The sequence below is a fragment of the Vitis riparia genome, chromosome 7 (assembly GCF_004353265.1).
Source record: "Vitis riparia cultivar Riparia Gloire de Montpellier isolate 1030 chromosome 7, EGFV_Vit.rip_1.0, whole genome shotgun sequence".
NCBI classification, from domain to species: domain Eukaryota; kingdom Viridiplantae; phylum Streptophyta; class Magnoliopsida; order Vitales; family Vitaceae; genus Vitis; species Vitis riparia.
Genome location: NC_048437.1, coordinates 26,499,249 through 26,516,378, shown reverse-complemented (window position 1 = coordinate 26,516,378; position 17,130 = coordinate 26,499,249). Strand labels below are relative to the sequence as shown.

Here is a 17,130-nt window from a genome sequence, read left to right as displayed (position 1 = left end):
TAGTTTGTTTTCTCCTATGTAGATATTATCTATTCTAGGACCAATGAGTTGTCATAACTTTAAATGTATCTACATGATCAAGATGGATGTGAGATATCAAAATTGATATTAGAGCATTGTGATATCTCACATTGAAGAAAGGAAAATTTTTCTATACATGTATAAACTCTTTTCAATTATGTAGACGTATTTTAAAGTTGTAAGAATTTATCAAACCTAAAGTGGATAATAACTATCTACATAAGAGATAACATTATAAATGATAATAACTATTTTCATGAAAGATCATTATTCATTGGATTCAAATAGCGTAATATTTATCAAAAAGGGAGAGAAGGCAAAAGCATAAGGACACAATGTCTTATTGTTGAAACCCAAGTTAGTTGCAAAATTAGCTGACATTGCATGAAATTGCTTATTATGATTTATGAGGTAGATAGTAATGAACATTATAAGTCTTCCCAAAAAAAAGGAATATCATGACAAATTTGAAGATAGTTCTTTTAAGGCTTAGTCTTAATTTTGAAAATAATTCATAAATGCTTTTTAAAAATAAAAAAGGGTTGACCGAGAACTTGAAGACAGCTAGTTTGAAAGGCAAAATGAGAAAAGTATATTACAAATTACCAAAAATAAAATGAAAGAGAAAAAAAAGTCTAAAAATATTTTAAGCTTAATAAAATTTCGTTTCCTATTTTATCCAATTTTATTTCTCTTGAATAATAAAAATTTTAAAATACATTTTAAAAAAATAGTTTATTATATTTTATTTTCTTCTTTGGTTTTCATAATGAGAAAAGTCAAGAGCCTTTTTATTTTCTTTTCATCTTCGGTCTCGGTACTCTTCTAGATGGCAAACGACACGGTGAGCCGTTGAACGAGCCTCCGCCCACTTTGTACGAGGGCCCAGCCAGAAGTGTGTGCATACGCAGCTTCGATCAAAAACCGACACATCAAGTCTATTTCTAGGCTTTTAATGCATTGTTTTTCATGGGAAACACCCTTCCATGTGAGGTCACAGGAGAACCACGCGGCACAGCGTAACACATCTCCATACTTTGGTTTCTCTTATGAATGGGAAATAAAATACAATTAAAAAAAATAAAAATGGATATAATAAAGATTGACGGGAAGAGGGTTGGCGGGGATTTTATAAATAAACTACAAGAGGAACGGCGGCTCTGCTTAGAAAAATGGTAAATTATTGAAGTGATAACGACATAACTTAGAATATGAGCCATTGGCTTATATGACTAAGTACAAATTATTGAATAAAAAAAGCCAGAAATGTCCAAGCTATAAAAAATAAGACCTATGTTAAAGTATAAATAAATAAAACTTTTTTTATCATATAATGGAACTCAAATATTTCCATGTCATGATCGAGATATTACATTGCGTGCTTTTATTGCATACCCGAATTTTACAATAATAATAAGTATTATTATAAAAAAACTTAGAATATGTTTGACAATATTCTTATTCGAAGTATTTTTATTAGAAGTATTTTTTTTTCTATCAAATATTTTTTTCAAAAAATACTATTAGTGATTTTCTTAAATTTTAAAAATATTTTGTAAAATTTGTCAAACACTTTTTACGAATTCTTTTCTTTCTACTCTTTTTTCAAGGAGGATTTTTCAAAAATGTAACACTAAAGATTTGAATATCTCCATTTGCATCTTTCCATATGCCTGATTTTTATTGGATGATAAAGGAAGGCATATAATGTACCGTAGAAATATGAAGAATGATTTTCATCTAAGCTTTTGGCAAATTGCAAGAGCTCCTTTCAAGCTTTTCTGGCCAAACTAACACAACAGGCCCAATAGCTGAAAAGCCCATTCCGCCCCACGGTCCCATTCCAACTGAACTCTGATTGTGACTTGGGCCAGGCCCTAACAAATTTTAAAAACCAAATCCCCGGCTGCTTGTCCGACACTTGAGTCAAACTTTGAAGCAAAGACTTCTTCCGGCCACCATCAATCCCATTCGAACAGTTAACTCCACTGCACCCGCGTAGCACCACACCCACCCCCCTTCCCCTCCCACGGCCACGCATGCCATGCACATGCACGTGTCTGATAATTACCGTTAATAATCGTGTCATCAGCTTTATCTTCTTTTTAAATATCTCGGGTCCCTCCTACAACGTGGACGCCATTTTCCACACCACCACTCTAGATGAACGGTCAAGATCAATCCTCGAATTGTCCCCACAAGCCCACATCGGTACCGCCCACTTGCTTAAACGTTCAAAAAGTTCAAAATCCAAGTCTCTTCAAGCCCTTTGCCATTTTGTACATGTGTTTTAAGAGAGAGAGATGATAAGATTGAGAAGGAGATAAGAACCAAAGTCAGCATCCGGTGAAACCCAGAAGACACAATTTTTTGAAACAATTAGTAATAAAATAATAAAATATTTACAAAAAGGGGTCCATCCAATCTCAGCTCTACATGGGCCCCTTTTGATTTCAAATTTCAATTTTTTGAGCCGTTGATTTCAGATCGGAGGGCTGACATTCAAACTTGAAAAAAGTGCGAATTCAAAATCGACAAGGAATTCAAAAACGTTTAGTTCATTTTGGCTTCTTATTGGATATTCCATTGTTTATTGCCCCTCTCTTTTGCCTTATTTACAACCAAAAACCCATCTTTTAATAAATAAAATCTCTACTTATTTTTTAAAGGAAAAAAATTATTTTATATCTATTTTTTTTCTTACTATCAAAATTTAGCCCCCAAAGTGAAATTTTTTATAATAAAGATGGAGAATAATTGAAATGAAATTTGTATTTATACATTAAATATATTTTAATTAAACGAGGTCCAACAAATGGATAACACGCCACGAATTTGAAATAATTTCCCACGTAAGCTAACTATATTTAATGACCAAAAACTTAAAGAAATTAGCTTAAGCCACGTGGACACAGTTCGGAAACGAAATTTCCTACGTGACTGTTGTTACATTAAAAAAATATTAAGAAATTATAGGCAGTTCAAATGAATGCCATTCGTATTGCTTGCAATGGAAAACAACACCTTATAAAACATAGCCCGTGTTGTAAACAAACATTAAAAAATAAAATAAATAAATAAATAAAATAGCTTAATATTTAAAAATGGAAAAACGAAAACGTTTTTGTCAAGATTTTGAACCCATTGGGAAATTATTCTTGAAAGAATTATAAGCTTTTTATAAGTGTCGGACAAAGTTATCAATTTATTTTTAAAAAACTAGAGAATAGAAAAATATTTGAGAATTGTTCTTCAAAAATAAAAAAATAATTTTTTGACTAAGGCCCGTTTGGAAGATTTTAATGACTATTTTAAAGAATAACTCTATGATATTTTGTATTATAGATATTTATTTGAGAATTTGGACAACTGGTTTTTCATATTTATATAATTATTATTTTTAAATAATTCCAAAAATAAATAAGAATAATTAAAATAAAATAAAACAAGTTCTTAAAATTTATCAAATATATTTTTGAGTTTGAAAAATAGTTTTTCATTTTTTAAAATAAAAAATTATTTATTAAAGTAATTTTACTATCTATATATACAATTGCTTTTATGAAATGTTTTGAGTAATAATCGAAAACATGAAAATACTTTAAATTTTTTACATTCTATATAAATATACAATATTTTAAAAACTTTTTTTAAAAAATATTTTCTATAATTTTTTTTTATATAAAAAATGTGACTAAATAGGCACAACTCCTTGAAAACAATTCTTAGAAATAGCTTTCATGAATCAAGCATATAAAAAAAATTAATTTTTTTAATGTTTAAATAATAAATATTTATCTTATAAAAAAAAAGGTTTGTGAAGAAAACATTACGCGTAATAAAACTATAAAATTGCACTCGAGCAGTGTCCAAATATGAGGGAAATTTAGAAAGGGAAATGAAGAAGCAATATCCAATTTGACAAACAGCTGAAATTAAAATTATGGATGGGTAGGCGGCAGCCTTGCAGGCTGGGAGACTTGGGACATGGCCGAGTCTTAACGTTGATATGGGAATAGGGAGTCAAAGCCGTGACGTTGAAGCTGCAGTTTCCCAAACCGCGTCTTGCTTATAAAAAGTCCAAAGCGGTGGTGGTGGATCTGTACACATTCCACACTCCTGAACAAAATAATATTAGGAATTTTCAAAATAATACAAAGGGCAGTTTTGGGAAGCTCAGTGTCTTTCTTTTATTTAAAGTCCAAGAGAAGGAGAGAAGAGAGAGAGAGAAGAGAGAGAAAGAGAGAATACAGAGGAAAACAGAGAGGAAGTTTGACAACCCGAAAGAAGAAGGAGGAAGAAGAAGAAGAAGAATTATGGGAGATGTTGTGTTGTTTGTGGATGATTTTGAATTGAGTTCTGCAGTTCCACACTGTAGAATCTGCCATGAAGCGGAATTCGAGAGCTGTAAGACCTTGGAGGCTCCCTGTGCTTGCTCTGGAACCGTTAAGGTAAAGAAAGAAAGGGGGTGTTTTCTTGGTTTTGCTTTCGGAATTTGAGGTTTGGTGATTTTTCTGATTTGGGTTTTGTTTGTTTTGTCTTCAGTTTGCTCATAGAGATTGTATACAGAGGTGGTGCAATGAAAAAGGGAACACAACTTGTGAAATCTGTCTCCAGGTTTGAATTCCTCTTTCCTTCTCTGTTTTTTGGAAGCTCTTTGTTTTGTGTTTTCTTGTTTTTGAAAGCAAAGAAATCAATCATCTGGGCTCTTCTGTCTGTTGTCTGTGCTTTGTTTGAAGTGGGTTTGTGTTGTTTTTTGTCTTGAACGATTCAAACTCTTGTTTTTCTTTGTTTTTTTTTTCCGTTTGTTTTGAATATTGGAGTTCTCAATGTTAGCTTTTATTTAACCTTCCTTGAAGCTTAGTTCTCTTTCTCCTCTCCCTCCCTCTCTATCTCTCTCTCTCTCTCTCTCTCTCTCTCTCTCTCTCTCTCTCTCTCTATACAAATAATTTAAAAAGTTAGACTTCTATTTTATTATCCAGCCTATTCTATTTAGGAATAATTTGCATTAAAAAAATCTTTTTATTTTAATTTTTTTTCCGGTTTTGTTTCTATTCTTTCTCAATCTTGTCTTGTTCAAATTTTCTTTGACAGTCCTTTTCACGCATTTGAATTTGAAAAATGAGGTCTAATCAATGAAAATGAACTATAAAATTGCAGGAATATGAACCAGGCTACACAGCACCACCACCCCCCAAGAAGGCTCAGCTGGTTGATGTAGCAGTGACCATTAGGTATCTTTCCTCATTCACTCATACACAAAATATACCAAAAAGATATGATACTAAAAAAGAAAAACCCTTTTCAAAGTTTCTGAAATTGGAGCAATTGTTATTTTAGGATCATTTCTGCTGATGGGTATTGTGTATTTGTACATGGAGTTAGATGTTTGCTTGATGTTTTTCTTTATGGATTCTTTAGGGGAAGTTTGGAAATTCCAAGAAGACGGCAGGAGCTGGAGGACCCAAGAAGAGTGGCCATGGCTGATGGCCCTGAATGCACAGCAGCTGCAGATAGAGGTGCTTCTTGCTGCAGAGTGGTGGCTCTCATTGTAAGTTCTCTTCATCATAACTTTTCTTCACCATTAATTTATGAAAAAGAAAACCCCATTTGGTGGAAACATGCCTTGTGGCTTACATACCTTTTCTAATAGATGAAGTTAGTTTAACAAAATGATGAGGAACACCTTCTGGATTAGCTTGGCCCAAAACGTAATGGGGAACCACTTTTTGACTACATTGACATGTGATATAAAATTCACAAGGAGTGTATTAATTGGATTATTCAAACCGCCCAAAATATTATCGGTAAACTGTACGGGTAGGATCGGTTGTTGGGGACAACCATGTGGGCCAGTATGATTATGGGACTCATTGAACCATTATTAATGGGTGGCACAACTACAATTCAAAATTTTTCTGGTATGAAAGAATTTATTCAAATGTTTTTTAACCATTTAAATTCTTAATTTTGCTGGCAGTTTACCGTCCTTTTGCTTGTGAGACATCTGTTTGCTGTGGTTACGGGCAGCACAGAAGATTATCCATTCACACTTCTAACAGTGAGTACCTGAATTTTCCCTCTTACAGCTGCTTCAACTTTCCAATTATCATCTCTGATTGTGTTTGTTTGGTGAATTTTGCAGTTACTTATACTAAGGGCTAGTGGAATTATTCTCCCTATGTACATAGTTATTCGAACAATTTCAGCTATTCAAAACAGCATCCGGGAACACTATTATGTAAGTTCTCCAGAGCCCATGCAATAGTTACTGCAACTAATCCATTCCTCTAGTCTTTTTTTGTAATTAGTTTATTTTTTATACAGCAGGATTCTGAAGATGAAAGCCCAGAAGAAGTAGACGATGAAGAAGATGAGGAGCAGCCACTTCATAGTGGGGTCTGAGTAGAGCCCTAATGTATTTTTCCCATGCCTTAATTCATTTGTACAAGAGCATAATATCTATGCTCCTCAGTTGAAACTCCCCCTTTTTTGGGTAAGTGAATAGAGTTTTCTTCAAAAGCAGCTTTTTTGGATCAATCATTTACTGGCACCTTCATTAGTTTACTAGTTAAGTAAGTGACAAATTTTATGGTAAGTAAACAAAAGAATAAAAACAACACCCAACAGCAATGCACATCAGTAGGATGAACCTTTTTAAACCAATTTCCATTTTGCTTACAATTCAAGTCAGTTGGATCAACAGCCAAATTGGTGAATTGGTGGGGATGGCCAACAACCTCACCTTTTTTCTTTTCCTTTTTTCTCTGGCTGCAGTCACTTCATTAGATTCTAGCGTTCCATGGAACTAATTTCATAGGGGCCTCTCTTTCAATGGGACAAGAAACAATTAGTCTTGTGCCAACCGCATCGGTTCACCAGAGATCTTTATACAAATATAGCAATGTACATAATTGATACCCTGATAGATCCTGTGTCAATTTTACATCAAATGCTCTACCCAAAAATGCAATCAGTATATCTTCGGCTATGGCCCCAAATTTGATGCTTCCACTGTAACAGCTTGGTAGTTCAAAGCATCAAAGCCATAGATGCCCAACAAAGATGTTCTTGGAAATCTGAATTGAACTGTTAGTTCAGCCAGGATCCCCACTCCGCACCTTCATCTTTTCTGCTCATCAATCAGTTCTTACATCAAAGATGGGCTACCAGTGCAAAATTTGTGTCCACTGAAACACTCTCATCTGTTTAATTCTGATCAAGAAACATTCTTGCTCTCTGCTGAAGGTCACTCAGCGAAGAAGCATGTATGTCCTTGAAAGACTCGTGGTAACTCAATTTTGCTACACCGTTAATCAAGCTTTGGATGAAGAATACCATATCATCTTCTGAATTTTGGGATGATAATCTTTCATCACATCCATCATCAGATCCCTTCCTGTGCCTACCATATATGCCCTCAATCTCTCTTGACTTAGCAGCAGCCTTTTGAAGTACAGAGTTAGGAAGTCCTGAAAGGTGTACCAGTAAGACACAGGAAATCTCATATATTACTAAAAAAGACAACAATGACTGTAGCTCATGATTAGGCACATGAATTAAACAGCCATATCAGGAAGATTTATCACAAATTGGGTTAGCAAAAATTAATAGTCTGAGATGGGCAATGAACTTTCTTTGCAAAACCTCAAAATATTCTCTCTAAGACATCCACAATGAACTTAAGATAAATGAATTCAAGTTCTCATACATCTTTGCTTTCTTTTTTTTTTTTATTCTAGTTTTATTAGATTATTAACTTAAAAGATAGGTTTACACAGTTTGAGGTGTCCAGAACTAGCAACTATATTGTCCACAAGAGAAAAATAACTGGGACAACCATACTGTTACACCTTGAATGCTAATGTAAGTTCCTCAATAAGAGAAAAATAACAATAGAAAGAAACCTTACCAGCTAGCCGTGCAACATTGACGCCATAGCTTTTAGGGCATGCACCAGGCCTCAACCTGTAAAGAAAAGTTACTTCCTCCACGCCTCCAACTCCCTTTCCAACTTGACATGCCATATGGCATAGGGAGACCTATACAATGTGCACAACATGGAGTAAAAAAGTGGATGGATGATATCCTGAAAATCCTTAGGGTTGTAAGACCGAGATCAATAATAAAACTCATTATGGGTTATAATATGAGTATATCTGATTTGCACAGATGATCATCTATGTTGCAACTCAATCATTATTTTCATTTGGCATCTAAACAAAGTAACTAATCAAAACACCCTCATTGTCAATGGGTTGGTGGTTGTGTAGACATAAACTACATCCCAGTTTTCTAAGGAAATTTACTCATCAGAGGAAACAAAAGCACACCTTGGAATTTTTTTTGTAGTCTACTGCTAATCGGTGATAGTGAGTAGAAAACATTCCTCGACACCGCACCTGATGAACAAAATGTTCAAGAACTGATTCCCTGCCAAGCATAAACTGACATCAGCAGCACATCATCTGGTGAATGCCTTAGAGATGCAAGGGCAGAAATGGTAGTAAAAAATTGTGTTGATTAGAAAGTGGATGCATGTTCAGATGGCACTTACGCAATTGCTTGTCCATCTGACGTTGATGTCCCACGTCCAAGTTCATCCAGTGCCACCAGTGAATTGCAGGTTGCTGATGTCTGCAATATTATAAAAAAAAATACGTTCACTGCATGAAAATGCATCTATCTATATCTGCACACAATCTGTTTACCTATAAAAAAAGAATGTGATATGTAAAACATTTAGGCACCTGATACTGACATATTGTGTTTTGCTTGGGAGAGATCAAACTAAAATGAAATATATCATGAGATGGGAAATTGGAATGAAATGTGAAACAAGTACAAGAAAAAATTAAGAAAAATCTTTAATTGATTTTTACAAGCTTCTCAAAACATCAAGATACCATATACTTGGACCAGAAGCAATGGAACATTTAGTAATAAAAGAATTGAATTAGAAAAAGGAATCCCACCAGCATAGATGCAGTTTCAGAAAGCTCTGTTAAAAATGTACTTTGGCCAGCCATGATATTATCTTTTGCACCCATCCTAACAAAGATGCGGTCCACAGGTGAAAGCTCAAAGCTTTCTGCAGGCACATCAGCTCCCACCTAGGAAGGAACCAAAGGTGAAATTACCAAATAGATCAAGAGAAAAATCACCAAGTCAGAAAAACAAGAATCTTACCTGGGCCAAAATAACAGCCAAGCAAACTTGGCGAAGAAGAGTTGATTTTCCACCCATGTTTGGACCAGTGAGAAGGATAAAGCAGGCATGATCAGAACCACCAATAGTAATGTCATTGGGGACAAATGTACCCTTCCCTAAAGAATCACTCCTAAGGACAGGATGTCCTAAACTTTTTGCAGTAAAGCATGGCACTTCATTTGAATTGGATAACCCTGAGATCACTGGCCGGCATGTTGGTCCTTCATAGTAGTCATTTGCGATTGCTAAACTGATCAATACATCCAGTTCTGTGACATGTAACAACCAATTTCAGCAATGCAAACTGAACAAAGATTGGATTCAGAGAAATATATGCCATGCTTTTCCACTTTTATAATTGCTTCAACAAGATCTTGAATCCAAAAGTAATTATTTTTCCTATTTAATAATGGTGTTCAACACATAGAATGAAAACTGGAAAAGGAAAAAAGAAACAAAAGTAGCAGCCATCAAGATTTTATCGCACTGAGGGCCAGGTTAGCATGCATGCATTTACACACCTCCGTGCACACACACACAGAAACCAAAGCTAAGCACTAAGCTCCTACAAAACAAAATTGTCTGCACATGAAGATTGAAATAGGGGTGATAAACTTCTTACACTATAGGTACTAGGTCCACATGATAAAGATAGCCATAAAACCAAGCCCCAATTCCATACGTAAAAGTGAAGTCATGCGAACCTGCAGTTGAAGAAACCAACTGTCTCCACTTATCATGATGTTCACAGAAACGACTGATCAACCTTTGTAAAATGCTTTTCAACTTAGACTCCTTTTCTGATTCAGCATGTGAGAGCTCTCCTAAGAACTTCTTAATGTTTGGAGTCCAGTACCGGAAGAATCCCTGCATGTGGAAAACAAGAATAAAAATAAAGGGCATTGCACTGCTCAAAATTCAGTGCAGGTATGTAAAGTTCATCAACCAGATGGTAATGCCTTGCAATTATTATTTCAGATACCACATCTTTTTTATTGCTTACCTTTTTGGATGATCGTAATTCATAATCCCGAGGAATATTCCCCCGCAAACTTTCTGGCACTTCTAAAAGGTATGCTTCTTTTCCAATTGTGACAAAATTTATCTGTAAAGGACCATCAGAGAATAGCAGCTGGTAAACATTTACAGGAACAAACATGGGAACATAGGTAGTTAAATATTAAACATCAAGACATATTCAAGCCAGTTCCTACTGATGCATCTCCAAGTAATTTCTGCTGCTCCTTTAAGTGCTTTTTCAACCTTAATTCAATCTCCTTGACTGTTTTACAGGCAGAGTCATACTCCTTATCAACTCCTTCATGAGGTATTATACGTCCAGAATTATTGGCTTCCACCCAATCAAAAGCTTCCTTGAAATGGTTTATAACTGAATGAATGTCAGGAAGACCTTTACCTGCACAAATGATTAAAAAATAAGAAGCCAAACAGGACTTTTGAATTTGGTTAACATAAAAGCCAACTGTACCAGGTGTTAATAAATGATGTAGTAGTCCAGATTCAACATTTTCCAAAATGACACCAAGAGAAGAGCATGCTTGTGTCATTAATTCACATCCACGTAGAGCTGATATAAACTCCTGGAGCTGTTTCTTTGCCGCATCCTCATAGAAAACTACCTTGTTTGCATTCCTTCCATTAGCTTCACTGCATTCCATCAATATTGGTGAACGGTAAATAATTTTACATAACAGTTAGCAAGTTTTCTAAAAAGTTTAATCCGTAAAAATATTTATGGCCAACCATTTGCCATTACCTGCTAGCAAAGATACGTGCAAGCAACCGCTCCATGTCTGGAAGCCTAGACAACTCTTTTCGAAATTCAAGTGCAGAAGGTAGATTAACTCCCTATAACGCAAGTTAATTATCAAAATATGTTCATATAGCAGTAACAGCACTCATGAGTCATGAAATTTTAATTAGTCCTTCAATAACGAAATGGAGGATTAACCCTCCAAAACTGAGGCATTAGCACCTCTTCATGACCCAGAGGTGTTTAAGATTTCATAGTTTCATAAATTGTGGTTCGAGGAGAAAACAATAACAACCATTCATAATTTCATAAGTTGTAGTCTGAAGAGAAACTAATAACAACCATTTTCTGTAAGCAGAAAAGCAAAGGAAAGGTTCTTCCACATTATTTTTTCATAGCAATAAAGAATAAAGATTTTTGACCTTCTTCTTTGACAGGCTGAGAATATAGATCTTGGCTATTTATTTGAACATTCAGATCCCATGTATCAAGTTCAGCAAAAACATGTGAATGCTTTGTCTTTTCATAAGATTTCCCAGCTGTTTTTACATAGGCATGCTTTCATAACATACCTTTTTTTGTCACATTTGTAACACCATTTCAATGTATGTTTCAACAAAGGTTTTCTAAGAACTAATTGATTTAAAATGCCAGAATTCAATGAACAGTCCAGCTAAGTTAATTCCCCATGTTGATATAAAAAATAACAAATAAATAATGTGAAAAGAAAACTCACTTAATTGGGATTCCTAATTTTATTTTATTTTTTGATAGGCAAATAGAATCTAATTAAAGGTGCCAAACAAAAAAAGGGGTACACCCTATATATGTAAGGGGTATACAAGATGCAAATTGGGATTCATGGAAATTCAAATTCTCAAACCACATGATTGTAGAACAAGCAATCAATACGGTTAAAATAAAATATTACAAGGAAATATTCTGACACGTGACTTACCCTCAGACCTGCCACAGCATCCTGGCGTTCCCTAATTGAATCCAAATGGTATAAAGGTCTTGCAAGCCATGTCTTCAGCAACCTCTTACCAAATGCAGTCACACAGTGATTTAGTTGTGCATAGAGAGTCCTTCAAAGACAAATAAATCACCTAAGACTAAGGCCAAAACCATATTGAATTTGACACATTGATGAGAGATAATTTTACCCTGATGAGTCTCCTTTTCTACTGTTCTCAAAAATCTCAAGGTTCTCCAGGGCAGCAGCATCAAGAACCATGTATGGCTTATGAAAGATATCACTAACACCAGAGTATGGAAATAACTCAAACTTAGCAAATCTAAGCAATGTTTCATCCATAAAAGCCTGCTTTAGATAGAAAAGAGTGCCCCCAAGGGCTGAAAGTGCAAGGCTGCCACTCTCGCCTGCATTCACCAACTTGGACAAAATGTCAGGTAGGCCCAAGGGATCTTCTTCAACAAAAGAATCCTTCACACTCAAATTTGCTTCATTTAAAGATCCAGAAACTGATAGATCATTGAAACATCTGTAGACACTCCTGATTTCAGAAACAGTTTTCTTAGAGTCCCAGAATTCTGAGATTGGAACCAGTTCATTTACTAAAGGGCTTCTTGTATGTCTCATCAGTGCTCTCTCGGTTTCAGGACTGAGAAGGTTAGCTGGTTTTATAATCTCTACAGGCCTTAGCTCAGATAATAGACAACACAGGGTGCTGCACTCTGAATCATCCCTGAACTGGTAAAAACAGAAGCACAGTTAGACAGAGAATACACAATGGTTATAAAAGAAAAAAAACCATTCCAGTAGAACAACTAATAGCTTTCAGAGACAAATGCATACAAACTAACAAAACCTACTTCTTGATTGTATAAAAACTATTGAGAAGAAGCAAGAACAAGTCCCACTGAGGATCATATGCATCTACAAACAGCAAAGTACAAATGTGGCAAAGCAAAAATGAAAAAGTTTGTGTTTGATGCTTGGGAAGACCTTCATCTTAACCATATGAAACTTGTAGGCATCACTGATATTAATTTATATTCCATTTCATCTCTATTGAGAAATGAAGAAATATATTTTAGGTTGTGGTGGTGGGGTGTGTGCAGCACACTCGATGTTGAACAGTCTAGATTTATACCTGTCCAAGAATAATCCTGCTTGTGGCAACATCAACTACACAAACACCAAAACTGCGTTCTTCAAACTGACAGCTTTCAGTTACTGCCATAAGATAAGAAGCATCAGGGTTGGCTGATAGCATCTCGCCTTCAGTTAGCGTTCCCTTTGTGACCACTGCACATATTTCACGTTTCACAACCTTCAAAAACAACAAAACGTGTTAACTACTAATCTTTTTTCTTCCTGCCTACCATGAGAAATACCAAGTAAAATAACATACAAAACTAAGAGAGGAAAAGTTGAAGTTTTCAACATTGCTTTGATTCCATAATACAAAAAGAGGAAAAGAAGATATAACCATTTTAAACCCTGGATCAAAATCCAGTTTGATTGATGAGGGAAGGTACCAACCACAGATCAAAGAGCTATTCAAAAGCATCAGAAAACACCATCCAGAAAAAGGTTTGCCCATATATGATAAAAATCATCCCATCTGTTTCCTTAGGTGGAAATTTCAAGCCTATACAGTAGAGCAGAAAAGAACAATTTATGCCAAAAAAGGGAAATAATCAGGGATCTTAGACAGACCTTGTCCTTAGAACCCTTCTCTTTGCGACGAAGCTCAAGCTGCTCAGGTGTTTCTGTTTGCTCTACAACAAGAACACGATAACCCTGCACTGTCCAAGGAGCTCCAGTAAGAATTCTTGATGAAAATGGGTTCATGAAAGAAAAAGAGGTGCTCTAAAGCCAATGGAAAACAATTCTAATTTGAGATAGAAAATATGTAATAGGATCAACCTTTCTAGCCAATTTCTCAACATTTATTGAGAAGTTTTTTTCTGGAAATCCACAATGAGGTTGTCCCCCCTGACAACACAATTAGGTATCAACAATCAATTTACAAAGAAAAGATTCATTTACTAAAGAAGCAGAGTTTAGAATGTGAAATTTTCTCAGTTTCCCTATAAAATAGAAGCATACCAATTGCACTCAAACTGATTGAATACCTTCATATATTGCAAATCAAGCTCTTTTGCTCCTATATGCGCATCCATTTCAAAAAGTTCATAAAACTTGCCCATCTGTTTGAACAAAGATAAAATATTATCATTTAATTGCACTAGTGACCCTGACAAGTTTATGATAGTTTAGCTTTATTTATCTTATACCTTGAAAAAAATAACCTTGTCCATATGCCTTGACTTAAACTCCCACCATTGTCTCTATATAACAGAAAAAAAGGCCATTAAATTAATAAATCCATGACAAGGAGAACTTCAAGGACTTTAAGCAGTTATCATCTGAAACCAATTACCTGGCCACCTGTTAAATTCTTTAAAAAATTAGGAGGCAAGTAAAGAGTTCTTGGATCATAATTTGCATCTCCAGGACATCTTCTTTTAGCATCCTTGCGTTCTCTGTTTCAAGATGTATGAACTTAAGAACATAACAAATGAGATTGGGCTACCTAACTGAAATCCAGAGCATGCACCTATTTTACAAGGCAATAAAAAAGGAAAATACACACAATAAATCCACATGTTTTCCTCTTCTCAAATAGAGGGATCAGCACAGTTTAGATACCAAAGTCCTGAACTACATAATCCTACATGCCCATACTTTGATTTATGATGGATAAATTTGACAGGTAACACATTGACTAAACCGGAACATATAAGCTGAGTTGCCTTTATGTAGGGAAGCAATCTTCGATTTCCATATTCTCTCAAAGCTGCCACATGGTGCAGACATGCAAGAGAGGACACTCATAAAAGCTGAACATGCAAAAATAACTTACCCCCCAAGGAAGGGCAACTTCTCTGCTTCACGTGCACCAAATCTTTCTAAGGCATCGCCTGGTAGGACATTGTCAAGGATGTCTGAAGCCTTCCTGCCTGTAGCAAAGCATAATCAAGTTCAATAATCATTACAACATCACCCAAATATTAGTTTTCACCTGTGTATGGATTATATAAATATTGGATTCGTTGGAACAAGAAAATACAAAACCAGAGCAGAAATAATGCAGTATGCCAATGAAGAAGTTTGTGAGAGCTGAAACGTACAAACTGCAAGGTACAGCCCACAAATTTTAAACAACAGCTCAATTTTTTTCCATTTCGATCATGTAATAATTCAATCGCTGTTGTTCTAAAACATAGAAGCTTCATACAAAAATCCTCAGTTGAAAAATTTGCCCGAATCCCACATAATGGGACCATGAATAACGAAGTTGAATTGAACAGCCTTACCTAAAAAATAAATTCTCCGATAACACATAACACCAAACAGCCTCCACTAGAGGCTAGCTATCAACTCAACCGAACACAAACTTGGAATCAGTTTTAAGTAATGCTCTCAAATGGTACATTTTTCACCTATAATAAATGTCCTAAAAAAATGGAAAATAAAAGAGAAAACCAATTACTTACTCTCAGCATTCTTCATAGGCTCTACTGAGGAAACTTTAAATGTATTCTTCTCCACTCCTCCACTGCTCTTTCTCCTCTTACCAGGACCCATTGTTCCTTCTCCAACCGCCTTCCGCTTCTTCGGATCAACCTTCTTACTTTGCCCTTTTTTGGGGCCCTCAACTTCCTCTTCTTCATCCTCCTCTTCCTCAAATTCAACATCTTCCGAATCATCTTCAACCTCCTCCCTTCCCTTACCCTTTCCCCAATCTTCATCACTCGAATCATCACCACCACTCTCCTCCTCCACATTGGCTTCCCCGACGGGAACCACCCCCTTCTCAAAAACCGAACCCCGACGCAATCGACGAAGGCTTCCGCCTTTATCCTCCACCCACTCGATCTTCTCCTTACCAAGATCAAGAGTCTCCTCATCGGCATCATCGTACTGAACCAAATGCTCGCCGGTTTGCTCATCGAACGATTTCACGCAACCCTCGTACCAGCTCTTATCCAACGGCCAGTAAACCTTGACCCTCCTGTTCACAACCTCCTCTCCGTACGATTTGCTTCCCGTAACCGGCGTTGAAGGAGAAGTGGTCTTAGATGGGCCGATCACTAAGAGCGGCTTTCTAAGCTTGGCTTGCACAGGTGAAGGAGTCGTCGGACTAGGGCTGGGGCTAGGGCTAGGGCTAGGTTTAGGGTTAAGGTCCTGTTTGGAGAGAACAGGCGAAGGAGAAGGAGAAGGAGAAAGAGAAGGAGAAGATGAAGTTTTGGAGAAGAACGCTGTAATTTGGCTTTGCTGGTTCACCAGTGGCGATCTTCCATTGCTCAAACGACGAGTTGGAGCCATCGAAGCGAGAGACAGACACAGGGAGAGACGAAGTAGTAAAGCGGTGTGGATGACCTGTGAGTAGGGTCTACAAAAAGGCGATGAGTTATCGGATTTTCCCGGGGAAAAATGTTAGGGTTAAGAGAAGTTTGGCGGGAACTTATGGCAATTCCGGGAAAATATAGTTTGGGTGCGAAGCGTTTGGCGGGAACTGAATGGTGGGGTGTGATTTTATGGAATTAATGATGTTTTGTAATATTTGATTAGTAAGGGTAAGGGAAAAAAAGGGCATTTACATTCTTATGTTAATATGTTATTGCTCCGATAAAAATGCCTAGCAATTGTATATTTGTATTATGGTGTGATCATCCATCTCTTACCCAAACCATCCATCCCTCCTATTACCATTGAGGAGTTTGATCTTACCCTTATCTGTATAAACTCTCCTCTTAATCATTACCTTGATTTATAAGATTCAAATTCTTGATAACCTCCATGTGTTTTAACTTTTAACTATCATCTTAATGAAAGATTGAGGCGAAGCCGATGTTGCCCATCTCTGTCCCCTCTATATGAAGGGATGTTTTAGACTTTTAGTCATCACCCTTTGTCCATCTTTGTGCAAATTGAATTATGCTTCATTTGTGAAAGTTAAGATGTTATCATTGCATTGAGATTATAATTTAGATCTCATGGAAGGTGAATCCATATGTTGGATAACTCATTCATTAGTTCATAACTACGAAATATTATTAAAAATTATATATATTATTTTATATAACAT

At 35.9% G+C, this 17,130-nt stretch overlaps 2 protein-coding genes across 3 annotated transcripts; one reads left to right on the top strand and one right to left on the bottom strand.

Moving 5' to 3' along the window:
* The first annotated feature begins 4,251 nt into the window (after positions 1-4,251).
* On the top strand, positions 4,252-6,561 carry LOC117918534. 2 transcript variants are annotated; one of them, XM_034835258.1, is made up of 7 exons: positions 4,252-4,472; positions 4,567-4,638; positions 5,182-5,255; positions 5,443-5,572; positions 6,002-6,082; positions 6,167-6,262; positions 6,349-6,561. In XM_034835258.1, exons 1-7 carry the CDS (start codon positions 4,338-4,340, stop codon positions 6,424-6,426), a joined length of 666 nt encoding a protein of 221 aa, XP_034691149.1. In that variant the 5' UTR covers positions 4,252-4,337; the 3' UTR covers positions 6,427-6,561. The 2 variants fall into 2 exon arrangements, with proteins under 2 accessions (XP_034691149.1, XP_034691150.1); XM_034835259.1 differs by having other exon boundaries at positions 4,254-4,472; positions 6,352-6,561.
* A 103-nt stretch (positions 6,562-6,664) lies between these two features.
* LOC117918533 (DNA mismatch repair protein MSH6) lies at positions 6,665-16,522 on the bottom strand. The gene is made up of 21 exons (XM_034835257.1): positions 15,536-16,522; positions 14,902-14,998; positions 14,419-14,521; positions 14,273-14,326; positions 14,111-14,185; positions 13,902-13,970; positions 13,692-13,775; positions 13,123-13,302; positions 12,172-12,719; positions 11,964-12,093; positions 11,009-11,100; positions 10,721-10,899; positions 10,446-10,648; positions 10,235-10,336; positions 9,936-10,098; positions 9,211-9,500; positions 8,997-9,134; positions 8,579-8,658; positions 8,355-8,454; positions 7,934-8,063; positions 6,665-7,493 (listed from the first exon to the last, which is right to left on the bottom strand). Exons 1-21 carry the CDS (start codon positions 16,365-16,367, stop codon positions 7,231-7,233), a joined length of 3,912 nt encoding a protein of 1,303 aa, XP_034691148.1. The 5' UTR covers positions 16,368-16,522; the 3' UTR covers positions 6,665-7,230.
* Positions 16,523-17,130: the final 608 nt, after the last annotated feature.

Bases quoted from the DNA above. Each gene is read 5' to 3' on its own strand.
- LOC117918534 (XM_034835258.1), top strand. From the start codon at position 4,338: ATGGGAGATGTTGTGTTGTTTGTGGATGATTTTGAATTGAGTTCTGCA. The intron at 4,473-4,566 runs GTAAAGAAAGAA...TTTTGTCTTCAG, and splicing joins CTTGCTCTGGAACCGTTAAG to TTTGCTCATAGAGATTGTAT. The intron at 6,083-6,166 runs GTGAGTACCTGA...TGAATTTTGCAG, and splicing joins ATCCATTCACACTTCTAACA to TTACTTATACTAAGGGCTAG.
- LOC117918533 (XM_034835257.1), bottom strand. From the start codon at position 16,367: ATGGCTCCAACTCGTCGTTTGAGCAATGGAAGATCGCCACTGGTGAAC. The intron at 14,999-15,535 runs GTAAGTAATTGG...GCTTTGCTACAG, and splicing joins GCCTATGAAGAATGCTGAGA to GCAGGAAGGCTTCAGACATC. The intron at 14,327-14,418 runs GTAATTGGTTTC...TCTGTTATATAG, and splicing joins AGAATTTAACAGGTGGCCAG to AGACAATGGTGGGAGTTTAA.